This window comes from Amphibalanus amphitrite, unplaced genomic scaffold (assembly GCF_019059575.1).
Source record: "Amphibalanus amphitrite isolate SeventyFive unplaced genomic scaffold, NRLGWU_Aamphi_draft 000474F_arrow, whole genome shotgun sequence".
Lineage (NCBI taxonomy): Eukaryota > Metazoa > Arthropoda > Thecostraca > Balanomorpha > Balanidae > Amphibalanus > Amphibalanus amphitrite.
Window position 1 is genome coordinate 178653 of NW_024881968.1, and position 15926 is coordinate 194578.

Below are 15926 nucleotides of genomic sequence, written 5' to 3' on the forward strand. Positions count from 1 at the left end.
GACCGTCCGCCAGTGAAGCGTCCGAGCGGCGCCGGGCGGCTCTGTGTCATCACTCAGCGCGCCGAGACGGGCCCGGGAGCAGACTATATACCGGCGACAGGCCCGGGAGCCGACTGTATACCGGCGGCAGGACGGACTATACTGGCGACAGGCCCGGGAGCCGAATGTGTATAACGTACTCGAGGGACATACTGTAACCGGCGAGAGGACTGGGAGCCGACTGTGTATAACGTACTCGAGGGACAGACTGTATAGTGTATACTTAACTCGAGGTTCAGACTGTATACCGGCGAGAGGCCCGGAAATCGACCGTATATACCAATTAACATACACTTGAGACTGGCCGTATATTTCAAGCTCCAGGGACCCACCGTTTATTGTCCGTGTATACCAGATACCGGAGGTATATCGTATGTAGAATGTATGTACCGTACTCAGGAGACTAACCATTTACAGACCTTGTATACGGTATAGCGTATAGCGTTTATAGTATACAGGCTGCACATGCTGCTCTCTGGAGACGGACCGTATACCGACTGCTGAGACGGCGGGGAAGACCGTACCTCGGCTTTAGGTTCGCTCGGAGCCCGGAGGAAACTGCGTGCCAGCGGCGCCGAGCGCCGGGTCATAGCGGGATCGGCGGTGCAAAAATCACTGTCCCAGACTGTGGTGGAAAGACGGTACTGCAATGGGAGGAGATTTCCTGACACTTTGGACACCCGTCAGTCGTCTGAACCGCAGCGCCACTGCGGTGGACGGTGGAGGCTGTAGTTGCAGATCACCCCGCTAGATGGTGCGCAGGGTCTGTCGCCTGCCTGGCTGGCTGAGATCGTCTGATAACAGATAGCGACATTCAGAAGATTCCTTGTGGGTTTGGCCGCTGATATGGCGCTGTTTGCCACCTGATAGTTCGAGACTTTGGTTACTTGTCCGCTGCCGGGTGTTTAGGGAATGTTCATACTGAGATGTCCGTGATACTCGCTGTTCCTCCAACACATGTTGTGAATGTTTTACGGTAGAATAAGTGAAAAGATAATAGTTCTCTGGGTCGGTCTTGATCTATTTCTTTTATCCCATGACCGAGCTGCGGCAGTTACTGGCAGCTCTACCTACGTCCTGGGTGACGTCACTCCAGGTCCTGGATGACGTCACCCTCCGGGCATTACCAGTGATGCCTTGCTGTTGCCCGGAGCCAACTCCTAATTCCTCGGTCCGGTTTGATGACGTCACCCCATCTGCCGCCGGTATGATGACTTCAGCTTCAACGTATGACGTCTCTCAGCCCATCTCGTTGATCCAATCAACCCCACCAGTGTCCTGTTACAGTCCATTGGGGCTGTTGAGCTGTGTCCTGTTCGGTGATATGTGGTCCTTTGCTGAATCCGAAGATGGGTGGATGTGGACATACCGTCAGAGAAGTGAGAAACCCCGGATAGTCTGTGATGTGCTGGAATGAAAAGGGGGGATTTTCTGAGTCACTGGATATCGTTATAATCGGAGTGTGGTACAAAAGAAGGACTTCATGCTTCCCTTCCACTACCTCTCGGGGACTTAATGCTTCGAGTCTGCTTCTGTTTCAAATTTGAGTCTTGTAGGATATATTCTAGATATCGAGCCTGGGTCCATGATAAGGTTTGTATCCGCCGCTCCTGTCCGCCGTTTTACTGCCCTGACGATGACCACCAGACCCAGTGACCCTCCATCACCCATCTCCGGTGCCCCCGGCGCCTCTGCAGCCACTCCGGTGATGAGCTCCGCCTCTGTCGTGACTACCCCACTCCCCCCCCTCCAGCTCACAGCACCTCCGTTTTTGCCCACCTGACGCCGCAATAATGGATTTCTGTTTCGCAGTGCGCGGCGCTCCTCTCTCTGAGTATGCACGTGCGTGGGCGGGCGGTACTTCTGCCGTTGGCGCTCCCGCCCGGCCGTGTTGGGCGGGGGCGGGGGCGGCTGGCTGGGCGGGGGCGGCTGTTGGCCAGGCTATTTACCGGGCTATTACCATGACATGCGAGCCGTTGCCGCCGTGAGAACGGCTCCAGAGCCGGTGAGGAGGTGTGGAGGTGTGCCTTCCTACACTGAGCTGTGGTGTGGTGGTATGGTGCTGAGGAGGGCTCTGGCTGACCCAGAAGAGGAGGTCAGCGCTCAGGGGAGTTGTGTGTGACTGAGGGTAATGATTTCTGACTCATGGCTGCAGCGTGGCGTGGCGTTGAACTCAGATGCGTTCCATAGGGGAGCAGGAGAGCAGCTGAAGTCACTCATGGTCTTGTTTCGGCGCTGAACTTGGACCAGTGCCGAACTCTGTGGTATGGCACAGAACTAAGCAGAGCTACGCTTAGCCCTGGATAGCAGTGCATCTTCAGAGCCCAATCTAAGCCACCGAACTTCTCATCTCTACTCCTTGCGCATTGTCCCTGACGCTTGTTCCACTACACATGCGTCCAGTGTCACACCGTGACTGCCCGGTGCCGTCTCCCGGGTCTTCAACTGCCGTCCGTCCGTTCCGACGCCCCGCCGGCCGCCCCGCTGGACGCCCGGGGAAAGTCTGACCATCAATCCTCGCCGCCACCGCGCTCTTCCGCCCAGATCGCCCGTTCGCATGATCATTTCACGACGGATTGACCAATGCGGACGCGCTATTACGCAGCAAATGTGCTGGCTACGGCTATTTAAAACCAATCTTCTATGAACCAAAACTACGGCTGATGCGGTATGGAATTTTGAGCGTTCGACCCGCGAAGCTTACTCTTCATGCGTATTTATCGCACCCAATCATGTATTATCTTCGATTGGACATGGGTATTTGGTAATCGGGCAGATCTAAACATCTTCCCCGCTCCGGGGCTAATGCTCGTGCGCCGCTCAGTTTCTGACTGTGATGGCCTCTGATGGGCCGCATCGGGACCACTGATGTGAGCAGTGATGCAAGCGATGATGTGGCTAGTGATGCGGCTACTAAATGGTTGTCTGATATTGATGTCGCTAGTGCCGCTGATGTGGATGATGACGCGGCTACATCAGGTACTATTTTCTGTAGAAAGTCATCAGACAGCTGCGCCGGTAACAAAAGAGAAACAGCAGACGACTCGGGGTCTGTGCTTTACGGCACTGACTTGACTTGACCTGGACTAGCGTTGAACGTCCGTCGCCATGCGTCTTTCTCCCGTCGAGTGCAATTGGCACAGCTTTGGCTATGCCCGCAATGAACAGTCACTGAGCGATATCACACCATGGAAACTTACCCACCACGTCTCTGGCCCCTGCGGGCGGGAAGGTGACGCCCCCACCTATCCGAGAGATCAGCTGGGCGGAGTGTGGCCGCTGCCGCCGGCGGCACCTCTGTTCAGAAGATGTTGTAACAGCCTCATCCATCTTACAGCCAACCGACCGACCGACTGGCCGATCGAGCTAGCGAGAGAAGAGCCGGCGGTGGCGGGGTGTCTGATGTCAGATGACTGATCGGGATACCCGCGGTGTGATTTGACAGACCGCTCTCGGGGTTGACGGACTAGTTTTGACGGACTGGTTACTAGGCTAAGAGACTAGTCTCACAGTTGACAGATTGGTCGCTAGGGTTGACAGAACTCCTCTCTCTGGGTTGATCGGAGTCTGAGTGTCTGGGTTATTCTCCATTGCAATCCGGGACCACCTCACCCTCCTATTGTATTCAGGGACGGTGAAATTCCACCTCATTTTCCACTCTATCCTGATCAGACGGCCGCCGCCTGACGTGACCTGTCTCCTGGCCGGCGTGGGCTGGAGAAAATCGCACCCCGCTCATACAGGCGAAATGGCGCCGCTCCGTCCGGCGAGAGGTGCGCCTCCTTTTCTCCGGGAGAGCGGAGTTCCGCGCGGAGTCCGCTCGGAGTTCCGCTGGCGGAGATGGGCAGCCGGAGCGTGGGAGCCGCTGCTCGTGCTGACCCGGCAGACTTTCACCGGTCATCTCGCGGCGAGCGGCGGCGCGCCGGCGGCCAGCGCGGCGCGCGCCACCGGCACACGCTAATGGGATGAGCCACGAATGTCGACGGATGCTCTGAGAGCGCCACGATCGTCGACGTATGCTCCCAGCGCGCCACGATTGTCTAGCGTGCACAGAGGTTTGGTCTAACCTTTACCTGCTCGCCAGGCATATTTTCGTCAGAGAACGGATGGCAAAGCTGACAATGTCTTCCCTTCTTTAGTCATCAGAATAGTGCATCTATGGTCGCTCAGAACTAGAGGGAATATGATGGAAGGGTCTCGAGCCAGTCTGCTCAGCAATACTTGGTTGATACCATATTATTAAGCAGGTCAGGCTGGCAGAACGTTGCTAACAGTCCGCTAACAGTATCCGAGTGCAGCCAACCGGATCATAGGTGTGCCGGCGGGCAGCTGCCCTGAACTCTGTGATGGAGCAGTGGGGGCCAGCATAAAAGTCGTGGCACCGTGCAATTCAAATTATGGCAACAGCATGGCAGTTGCACCCTGGCGGGCCTAGGGGAGACCGAACAGTGTAGACTGTAGAGCAAGCATCCAGGTGAAATATTGAGAAAGCCATGGGAGAACTATGGGGAAAGAGTGGATGAGCGGTAGAGGCTAGAGCGCTGGGGAAAGGGGAAAGGCGGCGTGGCACCGGCCGATGTCTGGTGACCTCACCGCAGGCGCGTGCCATTCTCCGTCCAGCGCCGTCCGCGGCCCATTTCACAGCGGCGGCGGTGGCCGGTCAGATACGGCCCGCGGGTCAGAGCTGGCCGGTGGGGTCGGAGAGACTTCTTACAGACTGGCTCTGCCCTGTCCGGGGGAGGTATTTGCTCTGTCGGGAGAGGGGGCGTTACCCCGGTCATAGCACTCTGGCTGTTATTGGAAGTACCAGGGTACGCCGATATTTTAGGTTATCATGATTCGTTTACTGTGGTGCGGCCTGTGGCATATCTTGGGAAACAATCATTACCAAGCTGAACTAGGTATGTGGGTTTGTCGAAAAACGGCTGTACCATGAATGAATTTTATAGGTCAGTTGGGAAATGTTGCGTTAAATTTATTACCTGTAAAATGTGATAGGGGTCTTCCGGCCCGCATTTTTTGCTATCGCTACCCATAGATCAACAATCATAAACCAAATACCTCATGCATCACACCACACCATCCTCGAGCGCGCACTTTTTGCCTTGCGCAGTATACTTTTACGGTCAATTTATCTCTCTATTGAGTAGCTCTGGATGGCGCCGGCAGCACCCCCGCGGCGGCGGCTGTCCGACGTCCGGTGTCGGCCCTCGGCTCACATACCGTTTGACCGGTGACCTGGGCTGGCCGCTGAGCCCGGCCCGGTCCGGCCCGGCACGGTTGGCGCCGTCTGCCGAAATTACTTGTCCGTTAGCGCTGTAGCGGCGGCGGCGGGATAGGTGGCAGCGGAGGTGGTGGCGGTAGAGGTGGTGGTGGTGTGAATGCGGACCAGCTGACTGGTGACCTCAGACCCGCCGGGCCGGGTCGGGTCGTCTGAGACGGGCCCGTGAGGAGTTTTGAATGGTCGCACGGCACTCATGCGGGTACCCGGTCTACCTGCCGATGTTGTTCAAATCAGGCTCTCGAGGATTTCCGGTGCTCGGTGAGATTGTCAGCAGTGCCGGTTGAATGATCTCGCTATTCATTGGCAGCTCGTTGAAGTTCTGTGGCCTTTGACCTGTGAGAAGTTTGTCTGCCTGTTCACGAGCTTGCGGACCACGTGCTGTAGTCGGTACCGGTGACCGGTGTGAGGCGGATCTTTTCTGACCGGTGTGAATCCAACCCCCACCGCTCTGACCGGTGTAAACCCGGCCCTCTGACCGGACGTGGCCGCCACCGTGCCGCTATGCAGTGCATCACGGGGTGGTAACCCGTTACCGGAGTGGCACCTCCGGGCTGACCCGCCGTGACCTCCGGTGACCCGGCGTGACCCGGCGGTCAGCCTGAGACCGAGCGGTGGAGCCGAACCCGCCAGCGGAGCCGGCCACTGGGCCCATTCTTTCCAAGTGGCGCAGTTATCTTTGCAAGTGGCGTAGTTAGTTTGTTATTCACACCGTTTGGCAGCATTAACAATGATGCTGGAGAGCACCAGCTCTGGTGAATGGGCATCCACGTCAATTGAATGACTCATGACAACGCCAAGTTCTGATGGACGTAGACGCTTGCGACACATTTTGCAGTAGCTTTTTAGCTTCAACCAGTGCCTCCCAAATCCTCTCCACGCCACTTTGTAAGATTGCTTCTACTGCCAACAGGGTGCCGGATGTAGCGGCTGTGCCATCTGTGTCCATTCCATCTGTCCCTGGTCTCCCCTGTTCCTTGTCACCCCTTCTGACACGTTAGTCCGTCTGTGTTTTTATGACTGTCAGCTAGAGACAACCCACAGAACATGGCCACAATTCGTACCAGGATTTAGAGTTTGTGACGGTTAGAGGGGGGTTGTGGGTGCGCAGAATAGCAGGCCCAAGTGGTGTGTATATTTGTGGATCCCGCAGACTGTCAGTCCTCAGTCAGGGAGTCCTCAATCAATTGTCAGCGAGAGCACTTCATTCACTTCATGGCTGCCTTTACTGTCGCTTACTGGCGCAGGTCAATCGCCGCTGCTGGCTGATCAGTCGAGTCGTGATCGCAATGGGTCGCGTGCCATCCCAATGACAAAAGGAATGAGACGAGGTGAGAAATGACGAGATTGGGCAAGACAGGACAAGAGAAGACGGAACAGAGCAGGACATGACTGGAGGAAACATTTGATTAGACGAGACCAGACATGGCCAGACTTGACTCCTCTCAATTCCACTTGACTTCATAGGTTTTGAGACCAGAGGCCACCCGGTCAGTTTTGCACAGCAGGCGTGGGTGATCCGGGATTGACCTCTCGACTGACCGCGGCAGACGAGGAACGAACGGAGAGCTCAAGTGGCCGCTCAGGCCGGCCGGTCTGCCGGACAGGGCGGGGGTGGGAAGGAATGGTCGGGGAGTGCCGGGACGGCGGACTGCGGACTGCGGACTCACCCGGATCTGTTGCACGGAACGCCGCCGGCGGGCGCATGGTGACTGGAGGTGAGCTGGGTCTGATGGCTCTGCTCACTGTGTATGACCATTGACCAGAGCTAGCTGAGTCCGAAAAGTCTGTACCTACCTGCATGTGTATGACCAAAGATGAGCTGGGTCCGGCTGGCGCCAAAGCTTGTATCGCCATTGATAACTCATGAGGAACGAGACATGAAGCGTAGAAGCATGCTACGAGGGGGTATCGAAAAGTTCTGATCATCACATAGAAGATATAGACCGATTTTGATGATTTTTGGTTGGTATTATATTTGGTTCTTAAGAACAATGTTCCCGAAAAGAAAATCCTGAGAAGTGGTTTTATCTTATGTAGGAGAGACTTAGAAGTAAAAAAGATGAGTATTGGGCCCATTGAGGAGCGAACCGTCATCCAACTAATGCATTTGAGACGGTATCACACTGAGAAAATACATCAAGAACGTGAAATTAGTTTATGGCGAGGAAACCCCATCTCATGCACTTACCGAAAATGAAGAAATAATTTTCAACTTGGTTGCATGGCCCTTGCAGGGGAGTCAAGAAGTGAGTGACTACCAGTGACCGACAAGGTGGTGACTGTGAAGGAAGTGGAGGACCTCATCCTTACAGAGCGTCGTGTGACCTTTCAGATGATTGTGCAACAGAAAGGTCTCAATGCTGGCAGTGCCTGAAAATATTATCAGCGAAGAACTACGGACTATAAGGGAGTCAGCCCGCTTAGAAGTTCGTGTGCCTACTTTGTTCAAGAGAAAAATGCGTCTTGGCCTTTCGAAATAAAAACTAGGCCTTTTTAAGGAAATTGAAGACATCTTCGATCATTTGATGACTTGTGACGAATGCTGGGTCTATGTGTATGATTCAGAGACAAAAAGATGATCAAGAAGTTTAAGTACGGCACATCTGTCCTTCTTAAAAGGCGAAGATGCAGAAGCCGATATGGAAGGTCAATGCTGTCAGTGTTCTGGATCTGGCCTAGGATAGTCATTACCGACTGTCTTGATGATGGTCGGATAATGATAAGCAAGCACTACTGCACACTTTTGAAGAAGTTGCGAGATGGCCTCAAGCAGAATCGCCGCAAAAAAGCCCAAGAAAGATGTTTTATCCGCACCGACAGCGCCCCCGCCCATCCGTCCTGAGTTGTGATTGAAGAAACAACATGATGTGGACATTAAATCCTACCGTATCTAAGAAATTCACCTGGCCGGGTATTAACTGACTCTTGATTGTTACGGGAGATGAAGAATTCACAGTATGGCCGGTGATTTAAGGACAGATATGACGTCATTGATGAGGTGGAGCAGTGATTTACGGGACAGTGCAAAGGTCCTACAATGATCGCCTGAGGCAGCTCAAGAAACGATGCAATAAGTTTGCGGTCGTGTGTGGTGACTTGTAAAGGAGTAATGAACATCATGTAAAAAAATCAAATTTCTATCACATCTAATTCATGGTGATGATCAGAACTTTTCGATACCCCCTCGTACATGGTACGACGCCAACGACGCCATTCATGTTAGGCATGCATCCTTCATAGAACGCTGGAATAACTATTCTAGCTGACGATCGGTGGGACACTGGGACAGGTTCAGGTTGTGGCTTGTGCGCCTCCCAGTCTTGCATGTCCTTCGGACTCTCCCGACAGTCTCTGACTTCTAGTCTAATGGACTGACTCGTTAACCTCTCAGTCTCTCTCCCAGCCTCTGAGCTGTCCTTTCTGGTACACCGACCCAGCCTCTGAGCTGTCCTTTCTGGTACACCGACCCAGCCTCTGAGCTGTCCTTTCTGATGCACCGACCCAGCCTCTGAGCTGTCCTTTCTGATGCACCGACCCAGCCTCTGAGCTGTCCTTTCTGGTACACCGACCCAGCCTCTGAGCTGTCCTTTCTGGTACACCGACCCAGCCTCTGAGCTGTCCTTTCTGTCAGACCGACCCAGTCTCTGAGCTCCTACGTCCGTCAGCGTACCGTCACCACACGATCCCCGCTAATGACCCGGCCAGTTAGCCGCGAGCGTAAACAGCAAGGTCCTATATACCGTAAACAGTGTGCCGACGGGGCTCCACTGTCCATCGTTGGGCGGCGTCGGACTCACAGTGTGTTTTTTCAGGGTGATAGGTGACGGGTGACGCCGCTGAACAGAGGAAACCGGCCGGAGCTGGATCTAATGCCGAGGCTTTGTGATTAGGGGATTTTCGATTCGTCGACTCTTTTTGGCTGACACTTGATTTTATGTGATTATATGTAGGGAAACTTGGACTTGAGACATAGATGCAGAGTTCCTTTGATAGATGTTGGTGCATCTGGGTAGTGTAAAACAGAAGAATGCAAGCCATGTTTTTATTAGTTTTCATTAGTTAGTAACATTCGTTTCTGTAGGCCGCCTCTTCCCCGTCTCGTCTTCTGCACGTTGTTGACCGCGCTCCTCGGTGGCCGGTTGGGTCGTGACTGCTCGTCTGACACCTGACACCCGGTGTCGGGTCAGAGGTCAGCCACGGCTGACACCGCACTGCCACGGTCCGGCACCCCGCCGAGAGGGGAGAGAGGGGCGGGGAGAGAGCGGAGAACGAGAGCGGAGAGAGGGAGGGAGAGCATAGGCGAGACGGGATGACAATGGGGTGGCCCGATCGGGAGTTTCTACTCTCGAACTGAACGAGAAAAAAGTGAATTGTTCGCTGTGAAATGGAAGAATAACATCAATCCACCGGCAGTGTCTACCGTCCAGCGGGGTGACTGCGTCCCCGAGCTGGGACTGAACGGCTTGGGACGGAAAAGAACGGTACAGGACGGGATAGGTGAGGTTGGGACAGGTCGGATCACCTTGCGCCACGTGTCAGTTGTTCCATTGCTCTCCAAATCGTGTGTGGATCCCCCTCTCTCTCTCTCTCTTTCTTTCTTTCTCTCTCTCTCTCTCTCTCTCTCTCTCTCTCTCTCTCTCTCTCTCTCTCTCTCTCTCTCTCTCTCTCTCTCTCTCTCTCTCTCTCTCTCTCTCTCTCTCTCTCTCTCTCTCTCCGAGCAGCACACACGCCGTGTTTTCAATCTCGTCGACGTGGGCAGCAGACGCGGCGCTCAACTAATGAACGATGGGCGTGGGCCGTGTAAACGGAGCCCCGGCTTGTTTGGCTAATTAAACACGGCTGTGCCGTCGGCGCACGACCGCGCTGCTCTGCCGACCTGCCGGGGTTGTGGGGTCAGCGGGTATTCGCAGGACTCGTTACTCGGAAAAGCTCGCTGACGACCGGCTGGTTGAGAGTGACCTTTGATTCGGAAGTGTTGTTTCGCATCGACGACGGGTGGTTCGACTTTGGTTGCTTACCGATGGAGCGAGTCGAGTTCTCCTCGCTGCGCGCTCTAATCTATGCAGAGGTGAGTTTTTGCCCGCACTACCTCAGACTACCCCCACCATCCGGCCGACGCGTGCCAGGCTCACGGCCTACCCGCCGTCCCAGCCTCCCTGGGATATTGCCGCGCCTCTCTTCACCGCCTGCGGGCTACACCTCGGCTCCTTATACGGACTGGCTGCTAAATGGCTCTCCGGCCTCCTGATCGACCTTAGCGAGCTGAGAGTCGGATTAGCCCACGATCGGTGGTCGGGAGGGCGGTAATCCGCGCCGCAGACGCCGCCGCAGCTCTGGCGTGGCGCTGCAGCTCGGGAGAGCTCGAGCGGGAGCCTGGGAAATAGCCCGAGTCAGGGTTTTGGTGCGGGGAGATCGAGTGCGTATCACGCAGCTCGGGTGTTCTGTTTCGCTGGCTGGCATGTGTGTTATCTTTCACACACTGCGCACGCGTCTCTCGCATGCCTCGCGCGTGTCTCGCGCGTCTCTCGGTCGTGTCTGGAGTGCGTCTCCCGATCTCGCGGCTGTCTCTGGGCGCCGCGGTGGGCGCCCTTGACGGCGACGCCCACGCGGTGTCGGCTGTGGCCGCGGAACTATTCGTCAGAGACCGCCGGCGGTACAGGCGGCGTGGAGTACGCACTTTCTAGTGATTCGTTTGGCCGAGACGTGTCCCCTCCCGCCCAGGATGAGACCTTGGGTCGGCCTGGTGTGGGCTGAGATTTGAGTGCTTACTCTCAGGGCCGCCTATCTTTTCTCCGACCAACAATTTTCGGTTTTGAATAGGTCATGATTGTCAGATACCCACTTCGAAATAACCGAAATCGTGTGGTGAGTAGGCAGATTGTCTGTTTCACAATGACAACGTTTTTCTTGATGGTTCTACGGACAATTTGCATGAGTATGTATGAGACACGACTGTTCCCTCGAGGCTGTCTTGTATAGTCTTCCATCCATGGAGGTGTACCTATCCCATCTAACGCTCGGCTCTGTGGCGCGTATGTAGATACCGCCGCCAGCCCCTGGGCAGCACCGTGACGTGCGGGGCGAGGTGTCTGTTTCCACATCCCACCCCGGCGGGAGGGAGAGTGTGACCGAGGCCCCGGCCGATCTCAGATAGACCCGAATGGACCGGCCGCCGGCCTGAGCTGTGTGAAAATCGCCCCACACTGTGAGATGTTCAGTGCCGGAAGTTTGTTTCTGATGCTCACGAACTGGTAATTAACTTCAGAACAAAGGGTTATCTCATGCGAATGTAAACTAGGCCAGCTTCACTCTGTGAGCTGTGTGGGGATTCTCCCAGTGGTAGACCATAGCTCACACCGGTGGAGAGCTGGTGGCTCTTTCTCGGAGTACTTTCACTGGCGGCGCCGGACGCTAATGACCTCGCCATTTACATGTGTCGATACATGAGCCACGGCGATGGTTATTAACGAGCGGCCCGCAGCCGGCGGCGACGCGACTGACCTCCGACCGACGGCGGCGGGACGGCCCGCGTCGTTCGTCGGGATGGACGGGACAGATGAGCCGACCCGCCCCCGCGTCCGCCCACGTGATCTGCCCCCGCCCCCACGCGACCGGCACCGCCCCCGCGCACGCTTTACCAACCGCCAGTCCAGCCCTGTCGGATGTTTTGTCGATGTGAATGGAAAATGGACGGTTTTGGAGACACGGCTAGATGAAATTGTGATGTGGAAAGATGCGGATGGACCGTGATTGGACAGATTTGCATGTAGACTGGGATATGTGGTCATGAGATGGATGCCCCAAACGATGGGTTGTGGGATCTATTTCGTGGAGTTTGGTGCTGGAAAGGTCTCATCTTTGCATGTATTGGCCCTGACCTTAAGATGCGACAGTAACCAGTCACCACTGCCACCATCACAACCACCACCAACATCACCACCAGGGGTGGTGGCGTTCGGTCACCGACGCATTAGCCGGCAAGGTCACCATCGCTTCGGTCGCCGGGGCGCTCTCAGAGTCCAACTGCAGACCCCTCTGACCCCCGGTATTGGTGCATAGACAGTAGACACCATTCGCGGACGTATCGTGGAGGCGCAATAATCCTGGAACGGCTTCAGTGCATACCAATTCCACCTGATCTGATATGGCCTTACCTGACCTGACCTGACGTGACCTGGGCTGGCCTGACTTGGAGGTCGATCTGACCAGGTGAAGGCACGGCAGTGTCAGTTGCGACATTCGCTGTAGTCAGTCCATGGACAATACTGCAATCGGTCTTCTTTCAGCGACTGCCAACTTGCTCCGCCCCCGTCTGGGCCACCCACCTCCGCTGGCCGGCGCCGCCCCCCCCCCTCCCTCTCCCGTCGGCGCCGCCCCTCCTCTCTCGGTGTCTATGAGCCAGCCACGTGGGTTCGCGGTGCCTTCCCCGGGTTTCGCCGAACGCCGCCGGTGGATGGAAAGAGAGCGAGGTTGAAGAGAGAGGGGCCGGGTGGAAGGAGAGAGGGGTCGGCTGGAAGGAGAGAGGTGTCGGGCCGACTGGAGGCCATCGGTCGCGATCCCACGGCCCGGCTGTCCGACTGGGGCGGGCGCTCCTCCACCGCTCTGCCCAGACGGCCTCCCTTGCTCTACCCAGTCAGCTGATTCTTCATACCTACCGTCTCCTTGCTCCTTCCTGAGTAATGTCCGCCATATTCAGTATACATCTTTTTGTCTTTTTCTTCTGTATGACTCGCCTTTTTTGTTCCCTTTTTAGTTTTTACCCGTAACCTTTTATCACTTTTCTTGATCGCATGTTCGTTCCCCTTTTCCGTCCTTCTGTCTTCAAGTGATTTATCATTCTACACCCAATCAGCATCTTCAGTTCGTACTCTGCGCCTCCCTTTTCCTGCACTTTCCGCATCCTGTCAGTTCAGCTCCTCACACCCTCTACCCCATGGACCCACCCACCTCCCTCTCTCGACCTCCCTCCACCTCTGTCTCCACCGCTCGCCTCCGCCCCGCCGGCCGGCCGGCTGGCTGGCCCGGGCCCTGGCTGGCCGCTCGACGCCACTCGCCTCTGGACCGTCCGGCGCCAGTCAGCGTCAGAGACCAGCCGAGGTCGGTGCGTCCGCGGCGGGGCCTCAGTGTCTGTGAGCTGGTGGTGAGCTGGTGACGAGGTGGCGAAGCTCTGTGTGGGGAGCTGCAGACGAGCTGACGAAGCTCTGTGTGGCAGAGATAACGTAGCTTGACTGCGAGCTGACACAGCTCTGTGGTGCGGAGCTTACGCAGCTCTGCTTCTGTGGCTGTGAGAGGAGTGGTGGTCAGTACAGTCGGACGACACAGCTGACTCTGACTTTATCGCAGTGTGAGAGCCGGCTGGTCCGCCCTTATCCGTGCTGTGGACGTAGTCTGGCCTCAGTTTGGCCGTACTGTGACATCGCACAGTTGGCCGTCGGGGCTTGCAGAGTGGTCGGTAAGGTTAACCGGCTAGTTGTGGTGACGTGTCCAAAGGCCGGAGGTGGGGCTCGAGGTGGTCCACCTCCGCTGAGTGAGGTGGTCCTTCCAGCAATGTACTGCGACGAGCCGTGAGGCGAGTGATTGAAGAAGAGTTGTGTTGAGTTGAGCATATTCGAGTGCCCAGTGTCAGCTGATCAGCTGAGGTAGTGTCTCAGGGGGTGCCTGGAGTGGCTCGAGTGCCTGGAGTGCTCTTAGTGCTCGGCGTGTCCGAGAGTACTCGGAGAGGTGTTCGGAATTATGAGTGCCGCGGCTTCTGACCGGTGACCGGGTGAGGTCAGGTCAGGTCAGGTCGGGCTGACCGGCCGGCGGACCACAATGGTTCTAACTGGGGGCTACGGAGGCCATGTCTCCTACGGGTCCCGAGTGGACAGTCTGCTCTACATTATGGTAAGTCCAACTCCGCCGCTGACCCCATCGACTCCCACGGTCCTGACTCGAAGTCAGACAGACAGACGATGACTCGTGTCTGAAAATTCGTGACGTGCCTGAGACCAATGAACGTGTGCTGACTGGGGATGTGGTGCTTTGTAGCTAAATCACTGCCATATTCTGTCCGACTGGCTCATGCATGTGTTGGAGGCATCCTCCCTCGCCGAGATCCGTTAGCCTCTTTTCCATTCACCACTTGGCGAATCATGTGGGCAGAACTATATGAAAAGGTGAAGGGTCACGTCGGCTAGGCGGGCCCTCGGCTTTCTAAAATTGGAACAGGTCAGGAACGCCGTGGTTTGATTTATTTATTTACATAGGGTGCGTATATTTGCGATATTATAACGCGATTTGGGTTATGGTGGGTCACGTGAAGTAGCCCAGTTTATGACTGTTTAGAATATTTGCTTTTGTGCTGTCATCGAATGTGTATAAGCATGCTACCTACCCCATCCTTTGGCCCATGGTGAGCTAATCCACCCTGTGAGCTGAGCCAGAGAAGAGGCCAGTGAGCTGAGCTAGGGAAGAGCCACTTTGGGCTGACCCAGGAGCCACTGAGAGCTGCCCCGCCCCGTGAGCCAGGTCTGAGTCCCGGTGAGCTGACCGGCGAGTCTGAGCGTGCCTGTCCGGGGTCATTCCGTATGCAGATTGCAGCGGTCGCCGCGGGGCTGCCGGCGGTCGGCACATTGGTGTCAGCTCGGCGCGGGCCGCCGCCGCCGCCCGGGGCTCCGGGCGGCGTGTCTTCCCTCGGAGCGCCGCGTGTCTTCCCTCGGAGCGCCGGTCTGAGGTCTGACACAGAGGCTGGGGTGACCAGATACTGTGAGAGGGCTGTACAGACCCGTACACGGACTGCAGAGACTGGCCAGAGGCTGTCGGAGCTGGCGTAGACGACAGAGACTGGCAGTGTCTTTGGCAACGTCCAACGAACTTGCGGGCAGGCGGACGACGCGGGATCTGAAATGCACTACACTCACTTCAGCTGTATTTCTCTGATTCTTGGTGAGAATCTCGGATCTCAGGAATCGACGCTCAAACTAACCGACATGTCACGGTTTGACTCTTTAGTCGGTTAGGTCAAAGACCTTGCCTAGATTCATCTGAACCCATATCGTGAACCTCGATTCGAGGTTATGTGGTAATAGCGACGGCAGAGACGGATCCTCGATGACGACTGATGGACCAAACGCCAGCCTCGGAGCCGTGTGAAGTCGCCGACAGATTATTTCCATTCACCCCGGCCCTCGTTCTCGGATCTCGGGTATCCGGCGCCGCCGTCGGCCCGGTGAGGCGGAGTTCCGCTTCTACCTCTCCCCGCTCGGGTCATGACCTCACCAGAGCAGATGGCTGGTGATGGGGAAAGCATCGGCGAGAATTTGGATTGGATGGCCGTCGACCGGGCTCCATCTGTCGTCTCGCTTTATGGCTCCTCTCTTGCTCCTATCTCGCGTCCGCTTTACGTCTGTCGCTCATCCGTACCGCGCCTGTTTCGCTTGATTTCTTCAGGCGGTTGGATCTGCATATTTTCGCTCAAAGGAGACTATTGTTTCCACTCGGGGAAGGCGGAAAGCGGCGAAAGGGATGGATAGATGCGCCAGACGTTGACGGCCAATTACTCCTTTGCCAATACTCCTTTGCCATGCTAGAAATTAACTCGATTTCGTGTCCCGAATGTGTGAGC

The 15926-nt window shown here is 56.0% G+C and overlaps 1 protein-coding gene across 5 annotated transcripts in view; it reads left to right on the forward strand.

The window, feature by feature from the left end:
• LOC122392199 (serine/threonine-protein kinase N-like) overlaps positions 1-15926 on the forward strand; it is a 131367-nt gene that overhangs the window by 4143 nt on the left and 111298 nt on the right. For 2 of the 5 annotated variants that reach the window (XM_043386802.1, XM_043386805.1), the window contains exon 1: positions 13387-14206. The exons of 2 other annotated variants lie outside the window; for them this stretch is intronic. In XM_043386802.1, the coding sequence (XP_043242737.1) occupies positions 14135-14206 (72 nt within the window). In that variant the 5' untranslated portion in view covers positions 13387-14134. Of the gene's footprint in view, positions 1-13386; positions 14207-15926 lie in introns of those variants that run through there. One more of the 5 variants, XM_043386803.1, reaches the window with a different exon arrangement.